This window comes from Diaporthe citri (assembly GCF_014595645.1).
Source record: "Diaporthe citri strain NFHF-8-4 chromosome Unknown scaffold_8, whole genome shotgun sequence".
In the NCBI taxonomy this organism is placed as follows: Eukaryota; Fungi; Ascomycota; class Sordariomycetes; order Diaporthales; family Diaporthaceae; genus Diaporthe; species Diaporthe citri.
The window spans coordinates 1,007,816-1,026,876 of record NW_025064853.1 but is presented as its reverse complement, the minus strand read 5'-3'; the positions used below and the strand labels follow the sequence as shown (position 1 = coordinate 1,026,876).

Genomic DNA, 19,061 nt, shown 5'->3' with positions numbered 1-19,061 from the left:
TGCATCGAGGGTCCAGCGGGGCCGCCGTCTGCCTGTGGGAGCTGGTGCATGCTCCAGGCACCCAAGGGAAGCTACGGGCCGACGACAGTTGCTCCAGACCATTCCATGAGACGGCAGCCCCAGTAAGTTCGTATTGAATGGCCAGCTTGCAGAGGAAGAATCGAGCGGACGAGAGAAATGCATGGCGAAATGAACTCAAGCAGGAGGCGGTCGAAGGGGAGAGACGGGCGAGTGTCGCCCACGAGAAGAATTTTGTTGGGCACGGGTCGGTCTGGGGAAGATCGCAGGCTGGTACGGCGGTTGAGGTCGAAGCTCGTGCCTTCCCGGCCTGGTTGAGTTACGGTCAATCCGGTGCGACCGTTGACATGTTGCGCGTGCCTTCGGTTTCTGGCGGTCGCCTGCATCGCAATGAAGAATCCAAAAGACAGAACAGATATCCGCGCCGCATGAGAACATGGGGGAAAGACACACGAAGAAGACCAGTGTAAGGCAGAATTGCCTACATATGCTTTGTGATCTGTCTGATCTGCTTGCCTCATCTGTCTCTACGTTCCGATACCCGAGTATGTCGGCGCGTGCTTCTAGTCCTCCCTCCTTGCCAGGTTCGAGTGCAAAGTATGCTGCCTCATCAGCGAGACGCATATCAATCCCACCAATGCAAGGCCCAGCCCCGTCAGCCACACGCCCCTGAAGGCCTCCATGAACGATGCGATGACGCCGTCCTTCCAGCCATCGGGGAGATGCTTCAGCTCGCCCAGGTCATCTCTAATCCTCTTGATCTCCTCCGCCGCCCCCGGCAGCGACCCGAATCGGTCCCAGAGACGCGATTTCAGGATATTCTGGTACACTGTAGAGGCAATGGTAACACCAAGCGTGGCTCCCACGGACCTGAAAGCATACGTCGCAGACGTGATAACCGCCTGCTGAGAGTGGTCAACCGCAGCAATGCAAGCCAGGAGCGTCACTGTAAGCATGCCCCCGTAGCCCGCGCCCGTGAGCACAAAGGCGGGAAAAGGCACCCAGCTTGGGCTGTTGGCGTCGAGGGTCGAGAACACGATGTTGCCCGCCACGAATGACACGAGGACAGTTGTGCCGAGGCCCAGGTACCGGCCAGTCCTCTTCATGATTAGACCGCAGCCAATGGAGCTTATCGAGACCCCTAGGGAGGCAAAGAAGATCCTATAGCCAGACTCCGTCGGTGAGTAGCCCAGGACTTGAAGATAGAGTGGTATATAGAATATCAACATCGTGTTTGCTAAGTGACGTGTTAGTCATATGGTATCTCATCTGGTAGTTTTGACGTGTCTCAGGAGCGCTTCAAATCTCCTCACGTTGGAGTCCATACCCGCATTTGATGAGCAGACAGCTCGCAAGATGACTCAAAGGCGTCTCGAAGCACACTGTGTGTCATCCTGGGATGTGGGAACAAGCGAAGGAGAGGAGCACGGGCAGAGGGAAAGGGAGTTTTGGTACTGACCCATTGTACAGACGAGGTTGGTGATACAGGCTGTGAGGACGGTCCGGTTGACAAGCAGGCGCACTGGAATAATAGGCAGCGCAGCCCGGCTTTCCCACAGGACAAAGCCTACGAGCAAGACGAATGCCAACGGCAGTGTCGTCAGGACCAGAGGGTCGGTCCAAGCGACCAAGTTCCCCCCGGCGTTCAGGCCCAGCAGCAGAACCACGAGGAAAGCAACAGTCAGGAAGGCTCCTACAAAGTCGATGCGGGATATGTACGACTTGTTAGATGCCTTGGGTGGGACCTTGACCAGGAAGAACACGAGCAGGCCCGACACCACGATGACGGGGACCTGGACGAGGAATGCCAGCCTCCACCCCCGCGACGAGTTGTCGTTGATGAAGCCACCAAAGACTCCCCCAAGCATTGCGCCAGACCCGAAACAAATGTTGCCCATGCCCTGAACGATGCCCCTCTTCCTCAGAGGGACCAGGTCGGAGCCCAGGAACGTCGAGATCGACATCAGCCCGCCGCCCCCGATGCCCGCAACCACGCGGCCGACGATCATGACGGTGTCGGTCTGGGCGAGGCCGCAGATGAGGTTCCCCGCCGCAAAGAAGATGTTGCTGAACACCAGCCCGGGGCCCCGGCCGAAGATGTCGGTCAGCCTGCCCGAGATGGGCTGGCAGGCAGCATTGGCGATCAGGTAGGCGGTGGCCAGCCACGACAGCAGGCTCAGCGACTTGAACTCGCTCGAGATGGGCGCTGACAGCGTCGCTATGATGGTCGAGTCGATGGCGCCCAGGAAGACGCCCACGTACGCGGCGCTGAGGATGAGCCACAGCTTCGGGCCGGTGACGTCGTCGGCCAGCACGGTCTGCTCCTGGTTCTCTGAGGGGCCATCATGCGGCTGTGCTTCAGCATCTCCCGCAGCAGCTTTTGGCTGCCCGTTGAGAAGCGGTGTTGTCTCGCTGTCCCGCGCTCCATCGAGGGCTGGTGCTTGCCTTGGGTCGACGATGACGTCCCCGTTCTGCCCGTTCATCTTTCCCGGAGACCCCCACCTTCAGCTGACCTCACGCAGTGATACGGATATCGCAACAGCAGAGTTGAATATACTTGATGCTGGAATATGTCTTTGTATTGAGGAGAAAATGCGACACAGTCAGCGGTGTGTGCATGAGTCGTCAGAAAAGTTCTGTGAAACTCGATAAGCGAGAGGGCGCCTTGTGCGATCTCCGACTACCGGCATTTATGGATTCAATTCGGCGACTAAGGACGGACCCGCCCGGCGCCGATAGTTCGGTAGATCTAGCACCAGTCAAAAATTAAGCATTAATCCAACTGTCATCATGGCGCGAATACCATTTTGCTGAACACGGAAAATATTGAATCGCATTTTTGTTTTGTGGGGTCTGGAGGCGAGGATCGTTTAGACACAATTTTCACCCAAGATTGATTTCTGACACAGTGTTAGACAGGTGTCAAAACTAGACCAACAACCACATCACAAAGAGTGCTAGAGAGAAATCAATAGGAAACTCATTTAGGTGCAATGTGAAACACAGCCTAAGACGTTTGTACTCGGTACTTCTGGTTGCACTGCAGCCTCTGCAAGTTGCCACCCGCTCATCTCTGCCTACACTTCAGGCAGGACTTTTCTCAAATTGTGCCTTGCAATTGCCAGGGCACAAGGAGAGAGGAGTCCCACGTGTGGTATCAGCTAAAATTGGTGGGAAATGGTGATGAACTTGTCAACTTATGTTTCTTCTTGTACTCATCTGGCTTGCTTGTACGCATTCATTGCCAGATCAAATACTGTCTGTGGGCTTGAGAGTAATCATTGCGTTCAGTTTGGCAACATTATCCATGACAAATATCAGTACTAAGGACCTAGCTTGATAGAAGCAATGAATTTGGAACAGTCTCATTACCTGGGTACGGCACAATTCTTGCAAGCAACAAATGGGCGATCCCAAGCGGTGAAAACAACATCCTATGAGGGTCGATGTGAATACTGCATTCATGTGCTGCACACAATACTTTTACCCTCCCAGGCTTTCTTTTTACGTGCGTATGTACACATGTAGAAAATACTGTGGCTTTAGTAGTGATCCTTTTATCAAGCACAATCCGGCTCAAAATGGGCCTTGTAGTATCTCGAATTCTGAACTCTGCAGCAGAAATACATCATGTCTCGGATTCCTCTAAATAGGAGCACGAATCTTCATATGTGTGCTGTAAGTAGATAGTTCCAAAGCTGGCGGTCATCCAAACTGATCTCAAACTCCATCCCTAAGCCTAGATCATCCATCCACCTGGGCATTTACCCTGTCGGTAGGACATTTTGTCCAAGGGGAATAACCTAGCAGCCCTATGTGGTCAAAGCATTATTGAAGACTCTGATGTGACTCTGTCTAAATAGTTTTGGAGCAAGACAACTTTATTGCGCGGCCAGGAGAAGGGCCGATACATATGTCAAGCCAGGGTTCGGACTTTGTCGTCGATTGAGTCTGATGTCACACACGTGGACCAGAGTTTGTTCTCAAACACGCACGCCGATCAACTCGGATCTTCGCCGCACTATTTCAGCGACAACTGGGCCGCCCACACGGGTCCGCCAAGTTATCAGACCGGCATGACGCAGAGCCGCAAGCCTTTTTGCCCCATCCTGAACCGTTAATATGGCGAACTTATCAGGCGAGTCGCGAGCTTCGTTGACGACGGCTCATCTTCGGGGCTTGCCAGGCTGTCCGGCCAACGACTCAGGGCCCACGACATCACCATGACTTCACTCGCCCTGACTAACAGGATGTACTCAACGATGGCGATGATGCCTGAATGAGCCCTCCGAAAGAGCCGCATTTTCAGCCTGTACTGTGATCCATATCAAGTCCATTTTAACGGTCCCACAGACCCTGCATGTATTTAAAATGGAAAAGAGCTCTCAAGACGCAGAAATTGCATGTTTTGTTTATGATTCTCGATCTGGCTCTTGACGTCGCTGCACCATACCTAAATATTGGGTCAGAGTCTAGGACACGCACTACCCGAAATGTCCGAGCCAGACGTTGAGAAACTAGAGCACCGGCCGCCTGCACCGCACCGGCCTGGTATGTTATCCACCACTCCGGGCCCAGACTCCAGAAAGGAAGACTGACACAAGAGGCAGATGACCCGTCGTATTTCTCATCAGACTCAACAACACCACCAAGCACAGAGCATGGCGTATCAGATAAAGGGCGGAAAGCAGCCGCCGGCGTCCCCGGCGCTGAGAAGACCACCGACGACGGCAGGATCATCCACTCGTGGAACGGCCCAGACGACCCAGAGAACCCCTTCAACTGGGCGACGTGGTACAAATGGGTTCTAACCGTGACGGTCTGCTTCGTCTCCATCCTTACCGGCCTCCCGGCGGGGAGCTATGGCGTCGGCGCCTCGTACTACAGCTCGCAGTTCAACATCCTGACGGCACCCTTCGACAACTCGATCTGGGCGACGGTCAGCTGGAATATTGGAGCCGCTGTGTGGCCGTTGATATTCGTACCATTGACTGAGGCTAAAGGGCGCATGCCTGGGTAGGTATTTGCTCTCGTGTCTGTGCCTTTGAGTCTGATGTCAGTGAGACAAGTTGTACTGACAATATACCCTTCTTCAGATATTTCGGTGCCTATATCATATTCGTCGCATTCCTCTTCGGGTCGGCATTTGCTCAAAACTACGCAACACTGATTGTGACCCGTTTCGTACGTGAACACACTCACACTTCTATGCCCACCGCCACTAACTCACTGTCTGCTGTATAGTTCGGCGGAGGCGCATCATCAGTGAGCATCAACATTGTGGGCGGCTCGATCGCCGACGTCTGGAAGGGCGACCGGGCCCGCTCGCTGCCCATGTCCCTGTTCGGCTTCACCTCCGTCGCGGGCATCGCGCTGGGGCCCTTTATCGGCAGCGCCATCATCCAGACCGACAAAGTGGACCCATGGAGATGGATTTTCTACGTCCAGATCATCTACAACGCGGGCCTCATCCCGATCTTCTGGCTCATCCTCCGCGAGACCCGGAGCGACGTCATCCTCGCCCGCCGCGCGAGGAAGCTCAGGAAGGAGACGGGCAGGCCGATATACGCTGAGAGCGAGCTGAACCGGGACTCGATCGTTACGCAGCTGGAGCTTTCGTTCGCGAGACCGGCTCGGATGCTAACCAAGGAGCCTGTTGTGATATTCTTTACACTGTAGGTGCTCGAATTCTCAAGTGTTTTAGATGACATTGCTAACTAAATCCAGATGGGTCTCATTCGCCTGGGGCATCCTCTTCCTGTTCTTCTCATCCGTCGTCCAAACCTTCGAGTCGGCATACAACTTCGATACACTCCAGACGGGCCTCGTCCAGCTCGCCATCAGCGCGGGAGCCCTCATCGCCACCTTCATCAACCCCCTGCAGGACATGATGTACCTCAAGTCCGCGGGCCGCAACAAGGACAGGCCGGGGAAGCCCATCCCTGAGGCCCGGCTCTACTTCTCCATCCCGGGCTCAGTACTGTTCGGGGCCGGCCTCTTCTGGTACGGCTGGAGCTGCCGCGGTAGCGTGTACTGGCTGGTCCCGACCTGCGGCATTGCCTGCGTCGGCATCGGCATCTACTCTATATATCTCGGTGTTGTCAACTACCTGACCGACGCCTACGAGAAGTACGCCGCGAGCGCGCTCTCGGCCGCGAGCCTCGGCAGGAACATGTTCGGCGCGTTCCTGCCCCTCGCGTCCCAGCCCCTATTCAACACCCTCGGGTTCGGCTGGGCGGGGTCGCTGCTGGGCTTCGTGGGCCTCGCCATGACCGCCATCCCCGTGGTACTCCTGTTCAAGGGCAAGCAGATCAGGGCCAACAGCCCGTTCATGAGCGAGGCGACTTATGATGAGGAGGAAGTGGAGGTCAGGAGGTCTAGTTATACGCGCGCGCACTCCACCCGATAAGCACCGTCATTCGAGGGCGGAGGCCTATCTCGGCGATTCCTGCTGGGTAACTTAGACGTTGTTGTTTTGGTGGTTCGTAGACTTTTCCGACACTGGTCTCCCACAATGCTTTGAAGACAGGTAGGAGGGTGAGATAGATCGAAATCAATGATCATATCAGGAGATGCCAATACCAAAAAGTCAGAATTTTATGCCAATCTTCCTGGGTACCATGCACAGTGGCTTTGTAACTTTCGTCTAGCTCGAGAGTGTGAGTACGTGCATCAGACTACTGATATTAATTCGTTCCCCGTGAACACAAATCCAGTGTGACGCAGCTAAATACTACACAAACAAGTCACATAGCGAGATCTTCGGCTTATTTTCTTTACAATATAGACGTCCCCAATGTGGCGCCGTCGCAAATTCACCCACGCCACCTCTCTTGTTCAGACGACGTGCATGTATATAGGCTGCCATAGCGCGTATAAGCCAGGCGACGTGCAGGGGGACAGATCAAACTTGGAAAACTTTCTTTTGATATGGCTATCCTTAACCCAAAAAATGCAATCTAAATTACGCAAGATGCCAATGGTGAATTTCAAGCCCATCTCTCCCTGCATACAACCCTGGCTCTCCTTAAACCAACTTCCACGCCCCATCCTTAGACTCGATCCTGACCTCCCTGTTCTCATCGATACTCCTCCTGCCGGCCTCGAGGATGGCCGTCGTGGCGATGGTGTTCCTCAGCGTCGGCAGGCCCTTGTTGTCGAGGTCCTTGGGCGTCAGGGTCTTGGCGTTGACGGCGCGGCACCCGTCGACGAACTTCTCCATCGAGACGTAGCCGTAGCCGGTCTGGCCGTTGAAGTTGCCGTCTTCGTCCGGCGCGTAGCGCATGTAGAAGGGGTTGTACCACATGAGCTGTCCCGCGCTGTCGTCGGCGACGTCGTAGCCCCGCTTGGCCTGGTCGATGCGGATCTCGCCGTTGGCGGCCAGGTAGTGGAAGTACTGGTTGGAGTGCACGCCCGCCTTCTGGGGCGCGGTCCACGACGCCGTGTAGACGCCCGTGGCCTGCTTTCCCGGCTCGCCCGCCTTCTCCCAGTGCACGAGCAGCGAGATGGTGTCCTCGGTGGCCTCGTTGCAGCCCAGGCCGGTCGCGACGCCCTTGGAGGCCGAGGCGGACACCTTGACGGGGACGAAGCCGAGCTGCGTGACCATGGACTCGTTGACGTCAATGTGGTGCGAGTTTAGGTAGTAGCTGATGTCGGACTCGACACCGGCCCAGGCCTTGAAGGTCTCGAGCTGGGACTTGGGCTGCGACATGTAGCTGTAGAAGTAGTTAAAGTCGCCGAGCTTCTGGGCGCGGAAGCGGGCATCCGCGTAGGCCGGGTCGTAGCGCTTGTGGTGCTCGATGTAGACATAGACACCGGTCTTTTGCGCAGCCTCGATGAGCTTGACGTGGTGCTCAAGGAGCTTGACAGCGGGCTTTGTGATCATGACATGGATTCCGCGCTCAATCGCATAGAGCGCGATGGGGAAGTGCTATAGAGGCATGCATTAGTTTCTGGCTCCGACAAGACAAGGCTGCAATTCCCGAGGACGTGGATCTCACCGTTGTGTCAGGGGTGAAGATGGTGATGGCATCACCGGGCTTGAGCTGGTCGATGGCCTTCTTGAAAGCATCCGGGTCGACCGTGTTGTTGTCGGGGAAAGAATCAAACGAGGTGTCTAGGTTGTTGTAGACCTGCTGGATATTCTTGTTGAGATGTTCCCCTGGCTGGCATCAGCACCGGGCTCGTTCGACGGCGAGGAACGGCGCCTGAGGGTGCCAGAGGAAGTGACGGGAGTGTACTCACGAATGGCTGGGAACTTCTTGCCGTTGACACCGGCCATGCCCAGCTTGCCAACCTTGCCTCTCCGGCGTAGGTCAAACATTGACAGGCCGACGACACCGACCTTCTTGTCCGAGCCAGAGGCACCGCCTCCTACGAAGCCCGTGGTGTACTCACCAGTACCGATCTGGCGGGGCAGTCAGAGGACAGCTGTGATGCCATTGGAGTGTGAGGACTCACCATCAAGACGTTGAGAGGCTCCATTGTGTCCGCTGTCGATGTGTTCCGGCCGTGATACGGGTGGTTCCAAGGTAAGCAGGTAGTTGGTGAGCCTTGCGTCAGTATTGCTGCTCAACGTGCTGGAGGGGCAGTGCAAAATGTGAGGGAGTAAGAGAGACGAAGGGGAGCTTGATAAGTTAACGGCATCAATTGTCTAAATCATAAATAACATGTGAGCCCGGTCTATTGGCCAATGGTGGATGGGTAGCTTGGCCAGGCCTGATGGACACTGTGAAGCACGCAGAGGCTGGCATCGGAGAAATTGACCGAGAGGGGACGGAGGGGCTGCAAGACCACGAATTGGAGGAATTCCCCTTTCCCCATCATTCGAGCTGTACAGCACCAAGAGACGGGGTCCTGCCAGACAGGGGGGACCGGGCCACTTTACAGTCCATGTAGCCTACCTGGATACGCAGCAGATCGTGCTGTTGGGAGCCTGTCATGTCCAACATCCTGCCTGGATGAGTGCCCAGGCGAGCCTCACGAGACAGTCAAGCCTCGCCCAGGCCATGAGCCCAGCACGCTCTTCTGTCCATTGGGGGATGTGTTCCTGGGATTCGCCGTGGAACGATGCCCACGAGACCTTGGCCCACGATGCTGGAACTGGACTGACTGATCATGCTGGACGGCCAGGAGCAGAATACGTCGCTGCTGGGGCAAAAGCTGCCGAAGACCGGGCCGTTACCCTTGGGACAGCCCCACAACCGTTCAATCTAGGCTGGACTACCAGACGTGCTGCGTGCCCAGGAATAAATGTACCATGTACTAAACTAATGTGTTCCTGTCTAGGTACTGCTTGTTGCGAGATGAACAGGCAGGCGGGCGTGTCACGAGAGCAGCTTCTGGCTCACTCGGCAGCAGCCGTGTCTGTGTGGCCTGCTCTGATGGATGCGTGCCGCTGGGGCAGGAATCATCGACGCATGGCGTGCATGGCTGCTCATGCCAGGGACTTATTCTGGAAGACATGGGGCAGAATCTCGCTGCTGGTGTGGCGCCAAGGGCCAAGGCCTGGAGAAGTAGCGAAAGGTTGCAGGCTCAGACAGAGCAGAGCAAAGGTCAATCAATCCCTACCCCGCCCCCACGTCGACGCCGACCAACCGACCTCTACCCCGCGATTCTGTCTGTCTTGTCCTTATTAGCTCCACTATACCGTCATTTCGTCCTAGCCCACCTGTTCCACCTGTCGTGCTTCAGAATGCAACCAAGTCAGCCACCAGCCTCAATCACCACAACAGGCTAAATTCGCCGGAGCACACACCATATCTGAGGGTGTACAAACATTCATGTACACATGCGCATCAAAGTGCCTGAGTTCTCACGTTCAGGACAAGGAGTCCCTTGCCAGCCTCTCCAAGACCTCCGTCGTCGAAATCAAACACGGACTGGCCTGACCGCATTGGATTGGCCTCGCTTTTCATTCGTGGGATTACTTTCCCCGCCATTTTTCCTTCCACTCATCACCGTCCCCTCCACTGTGCTACTGCCTACAAATTGGGGTGACCTCGTAGCTCGACGACAGCCCACATCGGCTGTCACGACGTGGGATGACTTCTGTCAGTCGACACGCCTGTTGACAATCCTCACCGGCATCGTGACATTTGTCTGTGTCTTCGCCGTCTCCGACACTGGGCTCGCCACTCATACACATCAGCATGCTCTCGCCTGCATACATTGAACCCTCAACAGCAACAGCAGCAGTCGCAGCACTTAACTCGATCCAGTCGGCATGCAGCCAACAGTGCCGGCCTCGCTGCTACTTGGCGTGCATCCCCGGCAGTCCACCGCCTTCCTTTTCCTTTTGTCTCGTGGGGTATTTCTCTCTCTCTCTCGTCCCCCGCCTTTCTGCCCTGTCCCCAGTTTTTCGTCGCGGCCGAGTTCACAGCCAAGCCTGCGAGTCTCCCCGGAGGCTTCCCTGTCCCTTGAGGCTGGCTTCAGAGGGTCACTAAAGGACAGGCAGAGCCTCTGCCAAGTGCTAAGACTTGAAGGCTTCCACTGTCGAGGAAGCCATGTCCACCTGGCAGAAAAAAAGTGGCCAATGCGACACCAGAAATCTTCAACACCCTTCGGGTGATTTGTCCTCCAGTAACGCGCTCAAGGTTCTCAGCCACCTGCACGCAATGCTGCAACCATCCAGGAGTGTTTTCCGCCCTGTCGTGCGACCTGGCGACCCGGCTTTTCACTTGCTTACCCGCGGGACCAGGTCACCGGATTTCTTGCCCTGACATAGACAGGGCGATCAAGTCCCGTTGACATATGCGCTGCGGATCAGACCTCACCGCCGACAATGCCGGCTCTGTAGCAAAACCCGCTGAGTGATTGTCTCGTGCAGGTGTCCAGCATGGAAGCCAGCCAGCCAGCTCGAAGCATCCTGAATCAGATCATGGCCGTCCGTCTGTCGACATAGCATCCACTGCAGTTCACCCCACGCCCCATCGTGGATCTTCCCCCCAAAATAGTCCGGTCTCGAATTGCCTAGTCCTAGTCCTTCCTTTCTGTCTCTGCATACTGCCCCATCCCTGTGGCCTGTCTGCCCGTGGGCAAGGTTCGCCTCTCGCTCGGGATCTAGTAGGGGCCTGGCTACCACCAGTGTGGTGTCCTGATTCGATCCGTTGCCTGTCTCGGGCCAATGTCTTCACGACACACCCACATCCGATACACTCGACCTCGCTGCCGCGTCTAATACGGTCCATGCTGTACACTTGGCCCCCGCTACCGGCCCTGCCCAAGCATTAGGTCATGGGAAACCGATTTATCGCGCTGCCGGGAAAGGTTTCCCGGAACATGTATAATAAGCCGCAAGTCTCTGGGTTCCATTCCTATTCCTTCCTTTCAACTCGTGTCTGATCTCCAACATATCCTGGCTTGCCTTGGCTCTGTTTCTCTGTCATCCTTACCGTCTTGACTCCTTTGCCCATCATGACTACGAACGGTCACACGACGTCCCGAAGGGACCTGCCCTGCGGCATCTACGCCCCGACCATGACCTTTTTCAACCCAGAGACGGAGGAGCTCGATATCCCTGTCATCAAGAAGCACGCCCAGCGCCTCGTCCGTGATGGTCTAGTCGGCCTTGTAGTAATGGGCTCCAACGGAGAGGCAGCCCACTGCACCCGTGAGGAGAAGTTGGCTGTGACAACAGCAACGCGGGAGGCGCTGGACGAGGCTGGCTTCAAGGACACCCCTGTCGTCGTCGGAGCCACAGAAGGCAGCGTGAAGGGAACCATCGAGCTGTGCAAACTGTCCCAGAAGGCCGGCGGCGACTACGTGCTCATCCTGCCCCCCTCGTACTTCCGCAACCAGATGGACGAGGACGCCGTGTACGGCTACTTCACCGCCGTGGCCGACGAGTCCCCGCTGCCCCTGATCCTCTACAACTACCCGGGCGCGGTCGCCGGCATCGACATGGACTCGGACCTGCTCATCAAGCTCGCCCAGCACCCCAACATCATCGGCACCAAGTTCACGTGCGGCAACACCGGCAAGCTGACGCGCGTCGCCCTCGCGACCAAGGCCAAGACCCCCTGGTCCCGGGGCAGCGGCTACATGGCCTTCGGCGGCGTGTGCGACTTCACCACGCAGACGCTCATCTCGGGCGGCAGCGGCATCATCGCTGGCGGCGCCAACGTCATGCCCAAGCTGTGCGCGCGCGTCTGGAGCCTGTACGCCGAGGGCAAGAGGGACGAGGCCGAGCAGCTGCAGAAGGTGCTGTCCAAGTGCGACTGGGTCCTGACCAAGGCCGCCGTGCCCGGCACCAAGCAGGCCATCCAGAGCTACTTCGGCTACGGTGGGTACGGCCGCAGGCCGCTGAGGAGGCTGGACCAGGTCAAGGTGTCCGCCATCGAAGAGGGCATCAAGGAGGCCCTGGAGATCGAGAAGTCGTTGTAGGTGGTCGGGGTGGTGGCTGCCTTGGTCGGCCGTCACGGCAATATCACTGAATTATGTACGGGCCACAGGGCTCCACGTGAGGCCTGACAGACGGCTCGGCCCGCACTCAAAAAGGGCTACGAAGAACCTGGCAACATCGAGAAGCATGGTACGACGGCTATGACCCAGCCACAGCTGTGAACTCTGCAGCTCGGCTGGATTTAGAGCGATTCTTTCAGGACGGCGTTCAGCATCCATCTGCATGACTTTGCATATTTCGTTGAGCTCTTCTTCGTACGGGAGGTTGATGGGATATATGTTATATAGACGCTTATCAAAATCATTCACGCTTTACCATAATCACACTGACCCGACGCTCATGAATTGATGCTCAAACGACATGAGATGATACATGTACAAGTACCCAAAGAAGCCCACATCTTCAGATCCAAGACTAGGCTGGAGAACTTCCCAACAAGTTAAGGGAGTCAAGCCTCCAGTCTCACAGCCATGAGCATGCCGCGCCGTGTCGTTCATCCCCTAGACCATCTCCCCCGAGCCACAATGTCAGTCAGCCGCTCGCATGCGACGAAGGACGTCAAACCGGCGACGCCACGGTTCCACCGCCGCCTCGTCCCGCCACTCCCCCATGGGCGGCTGGGGCTCGCTGCCCCCCACGCAGGCTTACCTCCCCCCCCCTGGCTCGCCCTGGTTCGCCCTGGTCCGGCATAGTGGGCGGCGGTCAACACGCACAGTGAGGCGTTCCCAGGCTGGACGTGGGCACGTCCCGGGCCGATGCACGATCGACAGGCGCCAGTGACGCCCGCCTGCACAATTGAACAGCCAAGCAAGTGCAGAGACAGACAGTCGGACAGATCTACCTCGCACCGATCGTGTCACCAAGCCTGTCGACAACAGTCCCACACAAAAAGCCGTGCAACGCCACAGCCGTTGGCACAGATTCCCCACCACCGAACTCGGGGAAGGAGGGAAGTAGAAAAAAAGAGAGAAAGCGCTAGACCTTGAACTTCTTAGGGTCCAGCACCTCGACGTCCGCGCTCCTGGCCGCGCCGTCAAGCAGCATCTCGGCGACCAGGAACCCCGTCGCGGGCCCGTTCTGGATGCCCCAGCACGTGTGGCCGGCGGCGACCCAGACGCCCGGGGACGAGGTCTGCCCTATGAGCGGCCCGCGCTCGTCGCCGAAGCGCATGTGCCGCGGCAGGTAGCACGCCTGCCTGGCCTTGATCGGGGCGGCGGCCAGCTGCGGCGACACGGTCGCGATGTACGCCGCCAGGTCGTCGCACTGCGCGTCGTCGCACTGCACCTGGTCCGCCGTCTCCGGGAGGGGTACGCTCTTGTCTGGCTCGCCTAGTTGAGGTGGGCGGTTTTGCCCATGTCAGCCGACCAGATTTGAAGACTCCAAGAGGGAGAAAGAGGTGGAGGCTCTTCACTCACCGCATGCGTACACCTCCCCAAAGGGCCGCGCGTAGATCTCCGGATCGACGTTGCCCCTGTGCCTGCGCTTCTGACCCAATTTCACCCGGTGCTCGGGGACGTAGTCGGAGGGCAGCTGGATGTCGGTGAAGACGGCGTACGGGCTGACGTCCGCCTCATAGACCACGCTGTGGGCGCGGAGGCCCTCCACCTTGGTCCTGGGCAGGAGCGTCCCCGTCCACGGCCCCGCGGTCACGATCACATCCGTCACACCGCCGATCACCCTCGCGGCGCCCCCGTGCTGCCGGTCCTCGTACTCGACCGTCTTGGCGCCGTCTGCCTGGCCCGCGGGGGTGGTGATCCTGGTCACCTTCGCCTGCGTCCGGATGTCGACGCCTGCGGCCTGCGCGAGTTCGGCTATGGCTGTCGTGAAATGTAAGGGGTGTACTTGTGCCGTTTCGGTGAAGCCTGGGCGGCCCATTTCCTCGTAGAACTGAACCAGTTTGGGATCTATCCAGTCCAGGTCGGACGGTAGTGATGAGTCTGAGAGGAGGGATGCGGCGGCCTCATCCTGTTTGGGGAGTTTCTCCCACTCCTTGCTGTCCTTGGCCTCGCCTTCCTCCAGCTTCCCGTCAGGAGTCCCTGCTCCTGGTGGTTCAGGCTCTGCTGTTGCCCCATTGGCATGACCGTTCACCTCCAGGGCACTCATCCCAGGTTGAGTTGCAGGTACCTTTGCCCGTGCCGCCGCCTTGGCTGCCGTCCGTGACTTAGTACCCGCGGTGGGCACGACGGCGCCGATGCTCCCGCATCCCAGCCGGCGGTACCCCCATTTCTCAGCTCCGCCATGCTGTTCAGCCAGCTCGCGGTGCAGCCGGTAGGACAAGGGGACCAGGCATTCTGGGTAGGCCCACAGTGCCAGCAGGCCACCGGCCTTGCCAGATGCACCAGACGCGATGGAGGTAGCCTCCAGGAGAGTGATCTTGTGCAGAGAAGGGTCAAACTTGGGATGGCGTGTTAAGAAGTAGGCAGTGGTAGAGCCGATGACACCGCCACCTGGTCGTGCCTTACATCAGCATGGGAGCACTGGTGAGGAGGATCAGGAAACGATAGTATCCCGTGATGGTGAAGATGGTCCCCTGAGTGCAGGGAGGGGTATTTGGTGGGAACTGGATGGAACACTGATAGCAAGGATCTGGGAGGGTGCATGGTAGACGGACAGGTAGCTTGCAACCGTTGAAGTCGACTACTGGCGGCTGGCTAAGAGGAGCTTATATTGGGACGGACGATTGAGTTAGGTATAGAGAGATTGAATGAGAGGTGGCACATACCTATGATGACAATATTTCTTTTCTGTTGCACTTCCATTGTGATCTGTTCAGAGGCCTGGCCCTGATCTTGACCTTGACCTTGGATGATTTTCAGGCTCTACAAGCCTTTGGACAAGGGTTTATACAGTTGGAAGACAGGGGAAGTATACGCTCTGAGTCTGGGTCTGGCTCGAGCAGTTGCAGTTCGGAAGCACAGACTCGGGTATTCTATGTTGTGACGGTCTCCTGTGCACCAGCATCAATTGCCGAAACAGGCTTCGAGAGACTGGTATCCAGTGTGGTGAAACCCAGCAGAATTGAGCAAGAGCTAGAGACAAAGGTAGAGGTCCATGTCAGCTGATGGACGCTTTGTTGGGCTGTGGTATGGTATTGTCCTTCTCATGAAAGCACTGCGAACGCCATGTATGAGGCTACATCCGTTCCTTGGGTTCATTGTCTGGGTGAACGCCGGCACAGGGCAATCTCAGATGCTCAGGCCAGCCCACCTGGGCAGTCCTTGCAGTTTGACTGCTGGGCGGGTGGATGACCGGCTCGACTTCCTTATCGCTTCCCACCGCACCTTATCGCGCATCGGTGGCGGGGTAGCTCGAGCTTGACACGATCTGCACCGCACTGGACCCCTCAGACCCATCTGACAGGCCCGGACCTACCCCAACCGTTCCTGTCTTCCTCCACCAGCTGGAGCCTCCTGGCTACCTAGGTACTGGTATGCGAGCTGCACACTGCATAACAGTGAAACGAATCTGCAACGTCCTGCCTTCCGGGCTCTGCCAAACAGTGACAGACGAAGCTTGACTGTACACAGTAGGTGATCTCCACCGCGGATAGATTGTTGCATCTTCTTTCGGGGTCGGTTGAATTGCTATTTCCGTAGCGCAGCTCAGAATCTCTCCTGGACAGGAACAAAACCTGAATCAGGCCCTGCAGAAGCTTGCCCCGTTGGGGCTAATGAGATGGGCGTGCCGAGGTTGATGGCGAGCCGCGCCCCGTTCCGAAGCAGATCTGAGCTGAAGCATAGCAAGCAGTAGGAGCAGCATCATTCCTGTAAGCGGCGCAAGGGGAGAGAGGATCCAGAAGGCGTCACCAACAAGAGGCACAGCACCCAGTCAGCAGCTGGAGAGGCATCGAGACAGCCACAAACAGCCCCCAACCAGCAGGGCCAAGTGGGCACGCTGCTGCACTGTGCCGTCCCAGGCGGAACTGAAACTCGAGTTCATCGTCGTCCCATCTCGACTTTGGCCCCCCATCACCTATTGCCCGCCTCCCAAACCCTTCCGAGCCTTCCATCACCCAATGCCACCGTCGTACAATCCCTGCTCTGTTGCAGCCAGGCTCGGGCTGAGGCGTGTCCCTGGGCCAAGACCAGCACCTGGCCCTGGCCTTACAAATACCGATTGCGTCTTCCACCCCGCCGCAGGTCCGGTTGCGCATTGCCGTCATCTTCGACATCTTCATCTTCACCATCACCATCACCATCAACGTCAACAACTTCCTGCGGTTCCATCAACCACCACCTTCCAACTGCGACCAAGATCCCCCTTGCGTCCGACACCATCCACCCTCTGCATCGCACAATCTCCGTTCGCAACCATGGCATCAGCAACGAGCTTCTACGACTTCAAGCCTGTCGACAGTAAGTTCTGCTACTCCACCCGAAACACCCTCGCTTCCACCCTTATGCTCCCCTATATGGCCATCGTCCTCGCATAAGCGCAACGCATCTCTTGCTGCGCCCATGGCGTCTGCATGCACAACTGCCGTCTTCCTTCCTTATTTGAACTCCGCGCGCTGCCCAGCACATTCAGCTGCCCTTTCTGTCCTCGACTGCACCACACACGCAGCGTTCCACCATCATCACTACCACCGCGGCAAGCACTATCGTGGCAGTGGCAAAAGAGCCTGGCTGACAATCTGTGACCACCCCCACCTACAGAGCGCGGCGAGCCCAAGCCCCTTGAAGAGTACAAGGGCAAGGTCGTTCTGGTCGTCAACACTGCCTCCAAGTGCGGCTTCACCCCCCAGTTCGAGGGCCTCGAGAAGCTTTACAAGGGCCTCAAGGAGAAGCACCCTGACGACTTCGTCATTCTTGGCTTCCCCTGCAACCAGTTTGGTGGCCAGGACCCCGGCTCCAACGAGGAGATCCAGAGCTTCTGCCAGGTCAACTACGGCGTGAGCTTCCCGGTCCTTGGCAAGATCGACGTCAACGGTGACAAGGCCGACCCTCTCTACGAGTGGCTCAAGAACGAGCAGCCCGGCCTCATGGGCCTCAAGAGGATCAAGTGGAACTTTGAGAAGTTCCTCATCGGCCGCGACGGCAAGGTCAAGGGCCGCTGGGCCAGCACGACCAAGCCCGAGAGTCTCGAGAAGCCCATCCTCGAGCAGCTCAACAACAAGGAGTAAGCCGCATAACGGGGGGCGTTTGTTCTGTGTGTGCTCGCGCGTGGGGGGAGATGGAACCAAGGGGCTGGATGACGCACGTTCCCGGTTACTTCCCCACGATGAGAGGCGACAGTAATACGGGCTGATATTGTCTTGTGCAAATTTGCCAGGCCTGTCGTGCCTCTGACGAGACCGGTCGAAACGAAGCTTTGACGAATCGTGGGTGGGCACTCGCGCCGAGCCTCTCAAAAGTAATGGGTCAACGTGGGACACGTTACGACCCTGTATGCACTCATTATAGTCTAGTCTTGAGAGGTGGCAAACGGGTGGACAGTTGTCTCCCCATTGTCACCTGTTGTTGAGTAATTAATCTGCCTGCGTGTATAGATGGGCAGAGACAGAGAGAGGGAGACAGAGGAAGAGAATGATACCAAATTTGTCTACTATAAATCAAATCATCAAGGCGAGTGGGATGGCATGTCTCCATGATCGGCGTACAAAGCGTAAACATATGAAGGGTGCCTTATTATACTTGACATCGTGCACAACTGCCTCCCTTACAGATGGACGAGCAAACCGAGCGGGCTCGATTCTCCGCCCGTCTAGAACAAATGTTCGCCGCAATGCCAACTGACACCTGCAGCTAAAACCAACCCCCCTTAACTGAATTCCGCCCACCTTGGCTGCGGAACCAACGTACAACAGAATACAGCCCTGCATGTGCCGATCTCACGAGGTGTTACGAGAGACAGGCACGGACGGCTCAAGTCCACCACACTGATTTGCGACTCACACCAACAATTATGCATAAAAACACGGTGCCAACTCGGCCCTTGCCCTCCTGCTGTTGCCGCCTGCCTGCGCACCCTGGGACGCCCAGCCGAGCCCCCAGTCCACACCCCAACCCGCAGGATACTTCAAGTACAAGGCAGGACATAGGACCACCATCACGGGCTCAGCTGTAGGCACCCAGGTATCCACTCTCGTACATTACATACATACATACATACATACACAACACACACTGACACAGACACACACACACATATGCGGGCACCCACCCACACACACATATGTATGCGCCGCAGCAGCAGCAGCAGGCGCGGCGGACAGGGCACGGAGATATCCCCACCCACATCGGAGCCGACATACCAAAGGGGAAATTTAACAAAGAACAACAATCACAGCAGACAAGGGGTGGTCGGGGCTGGCATGTGATAGGCCGGCCCGGCCGGGCGCGACGGGGCCAAGGAGTCAGTCCAGTTAGCACGCAGTCTATACATCACATTTAACACATTACCCTACCCCCTCCCCACCATGCAAAAGAAGCGCAGAGAAGGTACAAGGTAGAATGGGGGAGGGGCCTGACATATGCACTGATCTGCAATGCGGAATGCGATGCCACTCACACACGCCCCCTTCCCTTCCCTTCCCTTCTCTCCCCTGCCCGTCGAATTGAAGGGTTGCGTGCTTTTGTCTCCCGTGTCTCTTTCTCTGCTGTGGAGGGGAGGGGGAGGGAAAAAGTGGATATACAGGGCT

General features: G+C 57.1%; 6 protein-coding genes across 6 annotated transcripts; 3 read left to right on the top strand and 3 right to left on the bottom strand.

Moving 5' to 3' along the window:
• Positions 1-581: 581 nt before the first annotated feature.
• On the bottom strand, positions 582-2,501 carry INS49_014664 (uncharacterized protein; the record flags this gene model as incomplete). The annotated part of the gene is made up of 2 exons (XM_043175354.1): positions 582-1,255; positions 1,478-2,501. 2 exons carry the CDS (start codon positions 2,499-2,501, stop codon positions 582-584), a joined length of 1,698 nt encoding a protein of 565 aa, XP_043020311.1.
• Positions 2,502-4,511: 2,010 nt separating this feature from the next.
• Positions 4,512-6,427, top strand: INS49_014663 (uncharacterized protein; the record flags this gene model as incomplete). Its single annotated transcript, XM_043175353.1, has 5 exons — positions 4,512-4,569; positions 4,629-5,034; positions 5,115-5,202; positions 5,263-5,693; positions 5,746-6,427. 5 exons carry the CDS (start codon positions 4,512-4,514, stop codon positions 6,425-6,427), a joined length of 1,665 nt encoding a protein of 554 aa, XP_043020310.1.
• Positions 6,428-7,045: 618 nt separating this feature from the next.
• INS49_014662 (uncharacterized protein) lies at positions 7,046-8,502 on the bottom strand (the record flags this gene model as incomplete). Its single annotated transcript, XM_043175352.1, has 4 exons — positions 7,046-7,948; positions 8,019-8,179; positions 8,263-8,425; positions 8,479-8,502. The coding sequence occupies 4 exons, from the start codon at positions 8,500-8,502 to the stop codon at positions 7,046-7,048; spliced, it is 1,251 nt and encodes a 416-aa protein (XP_043020309.1).
• A 2,931-nt stretch (positions 8,503-11,433) lies between these two features.
• On the top strand, positions 11,434-12,402 carry INS49_014661 (uncharacterized protein; the record flags this gene model as incomplete). Its single annotated transcript, XM_043175351.1, has 1 exon — positions 11,434-12,402. The coding sequence occupies one exon, from the start codon at positions 11,434-11,436 to the stop codon at positions 12,400-12,402; it is 969 nt and encodes a 322-aa protein (XP_043020308.1).
• Positions 12,403-13,396: 994 nt separating this feature from the next.
• On the bottom strand, positions 13,397-15,180 carry INS49_014660 (uncharacterized protein; the record flags this gene model as incomplete). Its single annotated transcript, XM_043175350.1, has 3 exons — positions 13,397-13,749; positions 13,837-14,868; positions 15,144-15,180. 3 exons carry the CDS (start codon positions 15,178-15,180, stop codon positions 13,397-13,399), a joined length of 1,422 nt encoding a protein of 473 aa, XP_043020307.1.
• Positions 15,181-16,733: 1,553 nt separating this feature from the next.
• INS49_014659 (uncharacterized protein) lies at positions 16,734-17,543 on the top strand (the record flags this gene model as incomplete). The annotated part of the gene is made up of 2 exons (XM_043175349.1): positions 16,734-16,776; positions 17,077-17,543. 2 exons carry the CDS (start codon positions 16,734-16,736, stop codon positions 17,541-17,543), a joined length of 510 nt encoding a protein of 169 aa, XP_043020306.1.
• Between the last annotated feature and the right edge of the window lie 1,518 nt (positions 17,544-19,061).